Below are 13,356 nucleotides of genomic sequence, written 5' to 3' on the forward strand. Positions count from 1 at the left end.
ACTCTGCCAGGCTAACCTGGAACACCTTTGTTACATGTAGGCATCTTCAAAGGATCAGATACATGCTTTCTTTTCTCTTCATCCTTAAAAATCTTCCTGAATTTGTATTTTGAGCTCCAGATCTATATTTTCAAATGCCTCTTGGGAACATATGTCAAAAGTAACTCATTATCTTTTCTGAAAATCTATTTCTTCTTGCAACTTGGTGTCGTAATCCTTACAGTTACCCACACTGAAAACTTTAATGTTATATCTTACTGTTCCTTCTTTCCGAATCTCTCTATATCTAATAAGATACTAGCACCCGTCAGTTACACTAAAGAGTGCTTGTATCTCATCCTTAATAATTTACTGTCTGCCTCCCCAAATACGAATTCATCCTACTCTACTCATCGTGCCTTCAAGTCTGGTTTAAATGCCACCACTTCCATGAATTCTTCCTTTATGCTTTCTAGGTTAAGCAAACTCTCCTCCAGAAGACTTGCTCACTTTAACATTTCTCTTATGCACTTACTATATTTAACATTTTTTACAAATCTGCATGTGTTTTATTTCCTCTGTTAGAATGTAAGAGTTTTAATCTATCTCTGACCTTACTGATTACATAGTTTTTATTGTGCTATCAGTATATATGCTATAGGAATAAACAAATTGGCAACTACTCAGGGAAACAAAGAAACAGAGGACACAGCATCTTATCTTCTGGAGAAAAATGTCTAGCTATAGCTATAGTCCGTCTACAGTACAACATCCCAACAATATGTAAAAGGTTAAATGACCCTCAAGTAGGTCAAGAACACAGGCTTTTACATTTAACTTCACCACTGCCAACCTAATCAGTTGCCATCTCTGGTAGCTAAAACTTATGGATTATTGCCCCTTAATGAATTAACAATAAATCTGAACCACTTGATAGAATATGCAATCTTCAGTTAACAGTTACTCAGCTTCTGACAAAAGCCTTAATTGGTATTTGAGAAAAATCTATGAAATCATACTAATCTTCATTCTGCTATAGAGTTTTAAGCTCTGTCTTAATAGTAAGAAAAATATAAACCTACATTAGTCTTCAGAGAAATGTCTTGATTCAAATGCATTCTATATTATGCCATCAGTTTTTAAAGAATAAGTCATATTAAGAGTCTGACATCTTCTATAACATCACTGTTTGAAGATAATTGCCATTATGTACTAGGTTGAACCGTGTAAAATTGGCAGTATTCAACTCTTTCTGACTTATAAAAAGGGCATTTTTATGTGCTTCATCTAATAGTTCAGTCTTTAATAATGAGCTATCAAATTAAGTCATCTTATAATTTAGTGGTAAGAAAAAATTTTGTCTCATTTGTTAAGGTAACATGTTCTCCCAACTCACAAAGATGAGAATGACACAAAATGCTTCCTTTTTGCTTTAGCTACAAGGAAGCTCAGTGCTGAATGCAGTACTCAACTGTGATAATTTCCTTAGCCTAGATTTTGTTATAATTACCTGTATGATTGTTCTTACTTGATTTTTTTACTTTTATTGATCCAAATGTATATGTGTTTTTCTGAAAGTTGAATATTATAGTTTTATATATATAGTAGTTATTTATACATACATACATATATATATATATATATATATATATATATATATATATATATATATATATATATATATAACTGGTTACCTAGAATGCTGTGTTCAGAAGGATTCTTCCCGAACTCAGCAGTGAAAAGTACCAAAGTCAACTAGTGATCTGGTGATATTCCATGTATGTACTGGAAAGGGAAAGGCAGCATGGCACATGTTTGCAGCCCTATACCATGTACTAAAAGTACTCAAGGTCTATATTGATGAGGAATTTGAGAATTAATTATGAAAGCCAATTTGTAAGAGATGAGATCTGAACTGAATTTAGAAATAAGAGAGGGGAATTGATAAAAATGATAAAGGCATTCCTGCCAGAGCCAATGAAATATGAAGTAGACAATGAAATGCAAATATATATATATATTGGACTATAGATTAGCTTGATTTAAGAATAGAATCTATAGGGGCGCCTGGGTGGCTCAGTTGGTTAAGCGACTGCCTTCGGCTCAGGTCATGATCCTGGAGTCCCGGGATCGAGTCCCGCATCGGGCTCCCTGCTCAGTGGGGAGTCTGCTTCTCCCTCTGACCCTCCCCGCTCTCATGTACTCCCTCTCTCTCATTCTCTCTCTCTCAAATAAAAATAAATAAAATCTTTAAAAAAAAAAAGAATAGAATCTATAGTAAAAGAAATGAGAAATGAAGCTAGAGATGAACTTTTTGAGCTGTAGCTTTTTGAGCAGGAGAGTGACGTGAAGAAAATGGTATATGAATATTGAAAATAAAGTAATTTCTTTTTAACACTAGAAGAAGCCTCCAAATTAGCATTTTACCACTACTACAGTAACAGTTCATTGAGCAAGATGCTAATAACACTGGGTGAAAGACTGCTGGAAAAAGGATATTCACCCAGTCAGGGAGTTATTACTCCACAGATCACTTATCACTTACAAAAACAAAAAAGACTCTTTACATGACCTTGTAATCAAATCTAACCTTACGATCAAACTTAAGAGTCACCAGTAATGGGCTAACCTATTATTATGTGCCTCTTTAGAGGATGCAATGAGGACACATCATCTATACGATATTCATGCCCAAAACGTTTAACCCAAGTCCGATCATGAAGAAACTGCCCTCAGCTCAGGTCATGATCCCAGGGTCCTGGGATCGAGCCCCACATTGGGCTCCCTGCTCAACGGGAAGCCTGCTTCTCCCTCTCCCACTCCCCCTGCTTGTGTTCCCTCTCTCACTGTCTCTCTCTCTCTGTCAAATAAATAAAATCTTTAAAAAGAAAAAAAAGAAAAGAAACAAATCACAAATATCTAAACTGAGGGACATTCTCCAGAGCAACTAGCCTGAATATTTATGTCAGTGTCATAAAAGACAGAGGCAAAACAGGAACACTATGCTCTAGGTTAAAGAAAACTAGAGATACACGACAACCAAATGCAACAAATGATCCTTTGTTGGATCCGAGACTGGAGTTAAAAATAAATAGTTGTGGGGCGCTTGGGTGGCTCATTCGTTAAGCGTCTGCCTTCGGCTCAGGTCATGATCCCAGGGTCCTGGGATCGAGCCCCGCATCGGGCTCCCTGCTCAGCCGGGAGCCTGCTTCTCCCTCTCCCACTCCCTCTGCCTGCTTGTGCCCCTCTCTCGCTGTGTCTCTCTCTGTCAAATAAATAAATAAAATCTTTAAAAAATAAATATATATATAAATAAATAAATAGTTGTGAGTACATTATTAGAACAACGGAGACATCTGAAAGTGGGTTATGTATTAAACAACAGTACTGTAGGCTCGTTAAGTTTCACAAATGTACTAAAAATGCACTGTGATCATGTAGCATTATTCCCCTTCCTCCAAACTCTTGTGTTAAGTATCAGAATGCTGCTAACTCTCAAATTAGAGTGCAAACAAATAATTTTTAAAAATAAGGAAAACCATGTGTATGTGTACATGTACACAGACATATACACACAGGGGTAGAGGAGTGTGGCAAAAGTTAGCAATAGGTAAATCTAGGTGAAGGATACACAAACATTCATTGTGCTATCCTTACAATTTTCCTGGTCTAAAAAAGGCAAGAGAGATCCTACATAATTTAGGTCAAATTCCACAGTTTATGGATATGAAAACAGAAGGCAGAGAAAATTTATTTTGACAGGCTCATCCAGCTAGGGTGTAGCAAGTATGTAACTCAAGCTGCTGTGGTTTTACCTTTTCGCCCAGTGCTCTGTCTCACACGGTCTCAGCCTCATCACACAGGGTGAATCCCACAAGGGATAAGGGGTGACCCGAGGCCGGGGGCTGACTACCAAGCAGATGTTCTAAACCATCAGTGGCAATAAGGGCCTGGTTTAGGGTCGGTCACAGATATGAAAGGAGGGGGCAAAATAAAGAAACAGTGTAACAGGAATCATAAAGACTTAGAGATATATTAGAGAAAAAAGAAATAACTTTATAATGTAGAAGCTGAAAAGATGGGAAAAGAAGAGTACTAGGGATAATATAAAAGAAAAACTGGAATAAGATGGCCATTTAGGATAAGAAACTTAGTTTGAGATATGTACCTTTCAATTTTAATGTCCCAAAATGTCAGCTACAAGTATACTAGAATGTAGACCGTGGGAGGCTAGGGATTTTTGTCCTTTTTCTCTACGGATATATCCGTAAGTAACCTCAACAATGCCTAGAAATAAACATTTTTTTGAGCAAATGAAATGACAGTTTATGAAGCATTCAGGTAGGTAGACAGGAAATGTATGAAATTTAAGAGAGGGTATATCAAAAGATACTTACTTTGTAGGTCCTTAGGGAAGTGGACACATTTCAGGTCTCCACCTTCTTCCAGGTCAGTTTAGAGAGCTCTGTCTGGAGTTCTGAGTAAGCTCAAATAATAGCTGTCTTTTTTTTCCCACTCTTCCTTTTATGTGTATCTTTATAGGAAACCTCACAGGGAGGATGCATGACTATGATCATATACCCTCTAGTACCTTCAAAACTCCATGATTATTCTGAACTGATTATTCCCAGGACCCGCATCACCAGTATCAGCTGGGAGTTTGTCAGAAATGCAAATTCTTAGGTTTCGCCCTAGACCTACTGAATCAGAAACTCTGCAGGTATGGCCCAGTGATGTATGTTTTCAGGAGTCTTCCAGGGGATTCTAATGCACACCACAGAGCCAAGGACAAAATGAAGGTACTAAACTCTTATTTGACAAAATATCTACCTCATAGTTAAAGTCATTCTTCTTGAGATGCAGCTAAAAACTTAAGAACCAATTACATAAAAAGATACTTGTAATAAAATCTGGTGTAACATACCACATAGTCATAATTCATCATGTAGTGATCATACAGCAAAACCAGCCTACAATAAAAAAATTTTTAAAGGCACCTACTTACTTTAACGTTTCAGCAAGAAAGAAGCTCTGTTGTACATCATCATGTGTAGGAGTAGAAGAATACACATCCTTCACCCCAGAAAATCCACCACTGACTCGGCAATACTTTTCAATAGCCTATGAAAGAGATCAGACAAAACAATCAGTTCCACAGAATTTCAAGTTTCGAAGGACAAATTAAGAAACCACGGTCAAAAGTTCACAAAGATCTATATGAGAATTTGACAGGTTAAGAATAAGATTTATTATCAAATGGAAATATTCTCACACTGGAAAAATTAACTGAGGTATCCTGTTTCCTGTGGAAATTTTCCCTCTCCAAAACTCTTTAATCTTTTTTTTTTTTTTTTTAAGATTTTATTTATTTATTTGACAGAGAGAGAGACACAGCGAGAGAGGGAACACAAGCAGGGGGAGTGGGAGAGGGAGAAGCAGGCTTCCCGCGGAGCAGGGAGCCCGATGCGGGGCTCGATCCCTGGACCCTGGGATCATGACCCAAGCCGAAGGCAGACGCTTAACGACTGAGCCACCCAGGCGCCCCAACTCTTTAATCTTTTAAAAACATCTTACATTTTCCTCACTTAGGAAAGTCAAGTTTGGGCTATTCACATGGAATTAGAGACCTATCTAGCACAATAAAGCCTTATTAATTTTGACAAATCGGGGAGGCCAGTTTGAATTAAATTTTAAAGGCAATTTTTTTCACTTCTAAGGATAAACAATACAAAACATGCTTAAAAAAGTATTACCTAGGAGCTCTCCATAGTAATAGCAATGAGGTAATATTCACTGCAAACATACTGTATAATAGACATTAAGTTACAAGTTAGGTATTACAGGTGGTACCAACTGGCAGGAAATACCCACCCACGTACCTACTACAATAATTACAATATTATACTCTGGTTTCTCTTCAGATCACATAAGTCTTTCGCCTTTTACAATAATTACAATATTAAGAGCTAACCATTATGAAGTTTTTGCTACATGCTAAAGGCTCTTCTAAAGGCTTCACATGTATTAACATTTAAATCTCTAATAACCCATGAGCTTGTCTTTTTTTTTTTTTTTTTTTTAGATTTTATTTATTTATTTGAGAGAGAGAGAATGAGAGACAGATAGCAAGAGAGGGAAGAGGGTCAGGGGGAGAAGCAGACCCCCCGCTGAGCAGGGAGCCTGACTCCAGGGACTCCGGGATCATGACCTGAGCTGAAGGCAGTTGCTTAACCAACTGAGCCACCCAGGCGCCCCCCATGAGCTTGTCTTAATAGGCTCTACTTCAGATTGGAAAACTAAGGCAAAGAGTAATAATTTGCTCCACATTATTATTAACGACTGTGCTCTACTGCCCAGCGTGGGAGATAAATTCTTAATTTAGATCGCTTCATGTATCTCTGAACATCTCTAAATAAAACACACTAAATCAAAAGGCACCCATTCAAAACCCAAATATCCTGCTTATGCAGGTGTATCACTTCAAAAATAGCCATTCATGAGAAGTTGATCACATGTGGTTCTTTTCTTTCTCTACTCTACCTAACCCTGAGATACTGTCAAATGAAGGTACAGTTATTTAATCATTACTGCCATGGCTCTTGTTCCTATCTTGCCACCTTTCTTATTCTTCTGACCTTCCTCCTTTCTAATGAAAAGCTAATTAACACTGGAAGTTTTTATTTAATCAAGCTATTCATTTTTATATAGTTCCATTTTTACTATAGCTGGGTTTTAAAAGTCTTCTTACCAAAGAGTTTGGTACTTTTCTCTATCTAAATGTTTTTTTTTAAAGATTTGAGAGAGAGAGGACAGAGGGTGTGTGCACGTGTGAGGGGAGGGGCAGAGAGAGAGGGAGAGAGAATCTTTAAGCAGACTCCCCACTGAGCATGGAGCCCAACAAAGGGCTCAATCCCAGGCCCCTGAGATCATGACCTGAGCTGAAATCAAGAGTCGGCCGTTCAACCAACTGAGATACCCAGGGCCCCTGTCTCTATATCTAAATATTTTAAACATATTTTAAATTCAAAGTTTTTAAATGCCATGTTCCGTGCAATGATCATGTGTCTCTACCACCAGAAAACTATCAGAGCAGTTTAAGGATACTGCAAAAGTAGCAGGGAGGCATGACTAATCTTTAAGCCATTTAGAGTCATTTCTTGAAGGCAAGTTTTCGTGCAAATATACTCAAGTTTGGAAGTCTGAAGATGTGAATGGAAGAGCTAAAGCTAGAGAAGGCATACAAGATACCTGTCTTCCCTTCACCTTCTTCACACCCAACAGTGAGGCCCGTGATGGACAAGAAAGCAACTTCTATTTAAGATGGGAATCCTCCTCTTTTGTCTCCACCCCTGCCTTTCCTCATCACAGCATACTTCTGAAACTTGAATTTAAAGTGTAATTATTTCAGTTCATGTTCTTTATACTCCGGTTGCCACTGTGAAACCTTCTTTTTACATAAATTGGTTTACATTCTGCCCTAAAACATATCTTGCATGTTCTTACCTAAGAAATTTACTAACACTATCTCACCTAGAATGTCATCATTCTAACTAGGCTGCAAGCTTAAGTTAAACAATTGAAATATGAACATTCATCATAATTACTGCTATTTATCATAATTAGTATATCTCAAAGAATAAAATACTCCCTCACTCCCGGGAATATGCTATACTTTCATGAGAAGACTAATATTTTTCTTCCTCCCTAGGTACTGATAACCATGGGTTCTCTGAGAGGCTATTTTAAGAATAAACCACTTGCCTTCTTTACTTACTAACCAGTAAAAATGTCTCAAATAGATAAGTAAATAGTCTTTCAATCTAGAAAAATTTTAACAGTTCATTGATTCTTCTTATGATGGTCCACTGAGAAATTACTTGGAACACAAGCTGAAGTGAAGAGTGGGTAATCTACCCAGGCTGTGAGTCTGGGCAGTTTTAGGATTTGTTTTTTCTAGAGGTTAAGCCTTAATTGGCAAGTAAAGAAACTGTATAATCATACTGAAACCCATAATGCCTTTTAAATGACTTTTTATTATTCAAAAAGAATAATGAGTGAACACCAGTAGGAAAAGAGTTTTAATCAAGAACTAAACTGGATTCTAAGGTTTACTGCTACTGCTAAAGTAACTTAAATTAAGGGGCGCCTGGGTGGCTCAGTTGGTTGAGCGTCTGACTTCAGCTCAGGTCATGATCTCAGGGTCCTGGGATCGAGCCCCGCAACAGGGACAGGCTCTGTGCTCAGTGGGGGAGTCTATGTAAAATTATCCCTCTCCCTCTGCCCCTCCCTCCCCTGCTCGTGCTCTCTCTTTTTAATAACCTCTTTCTAATCACACCAAGCACCCTAACTCTGGTCAAATCTAAATAAAATCTTAAAAAAAAGAAAGAAACTTGAAACTTAAATTGAGTCACAGAGTTCTTCCACCAGATAAATGAAAGTAGCACTACAATTACTGAACATGAGGTAACACGGATGAGGACATATGGCACTACGGGAAGGCTTGATTTAACGCTCTTGCACATAAAATGAAATCCTGGCTCATTTACCAGTGCTGCTTCCCAGCCCCACTGCCTGTATCTTGGATCGTGAGTGAATCGCCACAGGTACCAATAGGTTTCAATTACTTCTGGACGGAGGATGTAATACTTTTCAGCCTGCCGGACTGCCACGGCCTCTACTGCGCCATCAAACTTGAACGATTCAGGACCCAGCTTTAATGCTGCAACGTGACAAAAGAAACAAACGAGCACAATGAACCATTTGTGTTTGTTCACCAGAGCTGCTTTTTCCCCTGAAAGAATGGGGTATAAGGTAAAGTTATGTTCATTTTATTTTTATTGTTGCTGTCTTGCAAAATCAGCGACTTCAAAAGATCCGCATTTGGTTTTCTTATACGAGCCTTATAAATATTCCTATTATCCTGACATGAAATGTGTCTCATACATAATGTACATCAACATACTGCTAAATCCAACTACACTGACAAGAGTCTGGTAATCCTCTGGCAACAAATGCAAAGCTAGACATAAGCACATTACATATTCTGTTCTGTTCCAAAATAAAATGAGACAGATAACTGTACTGTGTAGAATTTTTTTTTTTTTTTTTTAAGTCAGGACAATTTTAAAGTCCTTTTAACATAACACACATATGTAAGGAAACATTTTAGAGCTCGGATCTTGAATTAGATTTAGGTGTAGATTATATACTTTTCTTTTCAAGCACCCTATAATATATAAAAAGCAATATATTTTCAAACTTAAACCAGTTTTAAAGATAAACTCTTTTCTCCTATAGCCTCTGTATATATAGCAAGGAAGAGATTCAAACTGTCAATCACCAAGAATTTCATCAGTATTCCCCATTTATCAGTTTGAATAAAATAGGGCCATTACACATATATTTCAACACTGCATACTATTTTTTGAATGACATGATTTCCATTCAAGGCTAGAATACAGCTCTACATCAAAGTCTTTTTAATAACCTCTTTCTAATCACACCGAGCACCCTAACTCTGGTCAGTATAAAGTCATCTTCCACTGGGATGATGGACTCACACACAATTACCACTCTCAGCTGCCATTTTACTTTCCTTTTATGGGTAGTTTCAAGGTCTCTTACCTCTTTCAAAAAATGCTAGACACTTTTATATTTTCTCAGAAAAGAAAAGGTAAAACAAGAACTACAATGCCGGTAGACCACAAACAGAATCATGCCACAGTTGCTGGAATGACATGGGTTGCTGTGGCCAAATTTCAGCACTACAAGGGAGACACTGTAAAGCTCTAACTAATCCCATATAAATGTGAAAATCAGGTCTTTCTCACCAACCATCACCCCCAAGAAAAAACACAAAACCAAAAACATTGTACCAATGGTAAATAGTTCTACTGAAAGCAAAACATGTGAGCAGAAGAGTTGACTGATAAGTCTTAGAGAACTAAAGCAGAACTCAAGCAGGAGATTTTCAACCTGAGGGTCATGAACTCTGTGATAGGCTCTGGAAGAACAGTGTTCTGTCAAGAAGCCTCTGAAATTGTATGCATAACTTTGTGTGCACACAGAGCTTTTAGCAGCTCCTCAATGGGATTGGAGGTTAGGATTAACCAACAACTCATCAATATTTTTTGTTAGAGAACTTCTATCCAGTTTATTGATAAGGTCAGTATATGATCAAATATGATTTGGCATTTAGTAAATGCTTTTAAAATGATGATAAAAGTCAAACATCATTAAGAACTGAGATGATGGCAATCCAATAAAAACATAGAGGAAGTAATTTTATCTAAATTTCTTATGTTTTTCCTTTCTCAAAGAATGAGTGCTAAGAGGTGATCATATGGAGTTTTCAAATGTTAATCTTAAGGCTAACTTTAAATTAGACAATAATTTCTGTAATGATATTATCGCCTGAGTTGGAAGTAGAAATTGGCTGCATGGAACTAGTATTTTAAACTTCTCACTAAAAAGTGTATCTCTCTTATTGGCCATTCATAACTTCACAAATAAAACATACCAGAAAGAGAATATATCTGCTTTGTGAGGAGTTGGTAAATAAAAATGTACAAGCCTAAATTATATACCAGTTACATCCATTAGGCTGGTCAAAATCACTGGTTTCATGTTTCTGAGGGCATTATTTCTTAGGTGTTCCTCTGTTTAAGAATCGTAAAAAATAATTTTCTAACAATCTATCTTGCACTTAATTTCTATTTTCTATCTTAAATTTCCCATTTATATTTGGTACTTCATTTCTAAAAGGAAACTAAGCCAGCAAGTAAAAATTGAGTTGAAACCATAAATAATTTAGTGCCTAGGTAAAAAGAACTCTAAGAGGATGCAAAAATCATATAATGTAAGCAAAGGTAAGAGACATGCACAAATAAAAAAAAATCAAAGTAAAATATCAAATGTGACAAAGGTCAATAGTAAGATGGTGAAAGATACATTTAAAGAAGGCATAGATTAGTTTGCAAGTCATAGGAGTCCTCCAGATAGGCAGAATCTGTAGAGATGGGAAAAATAAGCATCTCAGGTCAACAAAAGATAAAAAAAGCATGAGGAATATTCTGGGACAGGTGATCTGACTATAGTTTCAGTAGGCTAACAGTAAGGGAAGAACTTTAAACTATTTCCCTATTAACTTCCTTTTAAGGAAAAAAAGAGTTATGTCCAAAACTTCATGTCCAATGGATTTTTTGTCCACTGAATATGTTGTATGTATCTAAACATTAAAATTTGCCCCAAAATATAATAGCACATGGTCTAGGGAAGACCTTAGCCAACTTCAATAAGAAGTAAATTAAATTAAATAACTCATTATTTTATTCATATTCAGTAGGTTTTGTTTTTTTGTTTTTTTTGTTTTAATCTAGAAACCCGGGGGGGAAAAAAAAAAAAAGAACAGTACTATATTTTGAAAGTCTAAGATCCTCCTGGAGTCCCAGGATCGAGTCCCGCCCGCATCGGGCTCCTTGCTCAGCAGGGAGTCTGCTTCTCCCATTGACCCTCCCCCCTCTCATGTGCTCTCTCTCTATCTCATTCTCTCTCAAATAAATAAATAAAGTCTTTAAAAAAAAAAAAAAGTCTAAGATCTTGTTTGGCACCAATTCTGCCTTATACCTCAAAATAAACTAAAACAATGTATCAACCTAGCTTCCCATGTAGATACAGTAAGGTCTGAAACTACACTAAATTACTACTCAGTTTCATGAACAGATTCAGCCATGTTTCCTACAAACCTAGCTAAATTACTTAGCAGCGGACCATGTTCATCAATAAGGTGAAATATATGAGGATTACCAAATTTTGCATTAATGTTAATTCTAATTCCAATAACAAATGAAAATGAAATTCCTAAGTCCTTATCATATGAATTTAGCTGGAGTAACTGCTAAAAAATGAATGGATATTTTTAAATAAGCCGGCCAAAAAATTATAGCACAGCTATACCAAAACACAGGAGATGTAATAACCAAGTGGGAAAGAAGCAACACTAGGACTGTACCTTTTAATTAAAGGATCTAAGTTGAGATTAAATATGTAAAAACAGTGAAAGACTTGAAAATACAGGACACAAATCAAATAGTAATCTTTGGGGCATACCATGGCAGAGTGTCCCAGACTCACTGACTTGCCATGTGAGAGTGACCATCAGAACCAGCATGACTGCAACAACCATAGGCTGGATTGCTTAAAATTTCACTTACACTCATAACAACATACTGAGGAAGACAGGGTAGGTATTACTGTTCCAATTTTTTGCAGATGGAGCACCTGAGAATTAGGCAAGTTAAATGAGGAGTTGCCTAAGGTTCAGAGATAATAAATAGTGGAACGTGGGATTTTTGAATCCTAGGCACATTTCCATTCTACAGTATCACAGTACTTCATATCAGCATCTGCAAGGTCTCTATGAAATGTGACAGGGAATCCTCTCGTAACTCTGGTATTCTATAAATTTCTCAAAGGTAGGGGATAGCTCTTATTCACACTTTCATCTGTAAGCATCCAGCATAAAGCTTGACACATCATAGGTGTTCATGTTTAATGGAGTGAATAATTAATGATAACAACAGTATATCATATTTTTAATATGTCTGCTGTATGAAATCCTACTATTTTACGTCTATTATTTCATTTGTGGTCAAAATCTGCGTTAACAAGTATTATTATCATGGGTCCTAGTACACACACTGAATATCCATTCTGGTCCTCAATGTTTTACTAATTTTAGCTGTATTTTAAATATATATTTGATACTCTATATAGTCAACATAATTTAGCTTCTATTTATAATTAGATCACCAACTTTATATGTACTATATACCAACACTAAACCACTATAACATCTGCTTCAATGTCCTTTTGACTTAGTTGTATTTTGTCAAGAAATGGAATCCCTTAGTTACTGAGGGAACTGAAAGGTCAATTTCACCGTAAGTTCAATTCCTTATTATATAAAAATAACCTGACAGATTTATGAACTAAGATGAACTAGGATAAATTTTAAGTCACTCATATCTGTGTCATGGTACCTGATGGCAAAATAATCCTAAAATGTTAATTCAGTTATTTCATAAAAGCAACAATTCAACTTCTGAAATCACAAACAGAAATTCCTAGTTTTTCGTCTTTTGGGGAACTCTTTTTCCATTATTTCAGGTAGAAACACTTTTTTAAAACCAGAAAAAAATCTTGGAAGGTCTACTTCAGTATTTCTCAATCCTTTTTCAGGCTTTTTTAAAAAACCTGATTGCCTTCTCTCTCCAGGAAATTTTAATAAATATACACTGTTTATCTATGACTGCATATCTATCTAGTCTTTATATATTTAAAAAAAAAAAAAGATTTTTTTTTTTTTCACTCCCAAGA

The 13,356-nt window shown here is 36.3% G+C and overlaps 1 protein-coding gene across 4 annotated transcripts in view; it reads right to left on the bottom strand.

Annotated features, from left to right (window-relative positions):
• MAN1A2 (mannosidase alpha class 1A member 2) overlaps positions 1 to 13,356 on the bottom strand; it is a 217,410-nt gene that overhangs the window by 42,436 nt on the left and 161,618 nt on the right. For 2 of the 4 annotated variants that reach the window (XM_054512663.2, XM_064588567.1), the window contains exons 11-12: positions 8,604 to 8,698; positions 4,985 to 5,100 (exon numbers count right to left, since the gene is read on the bottom strand). In XM_054512663.2, coding sequence (XP_054368638.1) covers positions 4,985 to 5,100; positions 8,604 to 8,698 — 211 coding nt within the window. Of the gene's footprint in view, positions 1 to 4,984; positions 5,101 to 8,525; positions 8,699 to 13,356 lie in introns of all 4 variants that reach the window. The other 2 variants (XM_054512662.2, XM_045896861.3) reach the window with 1 other exon arrangement.

This window comes from Mirounga angustirostris, unplaced genomic scaffold, assembly GCF_029215605.1.
Source record: "Mirounga angustirostris isolate CCGP_5_RB_7025 unplaced genomic scaffold, mMirAng1.0.hap1 SCAF_4, whole genome shotgun sequence".
NCBI lineage: Eukaryota > Metazoa > Chordata > Mammalia > Carnivora > Phocidae > Mirounga > Mirounga angustirostris.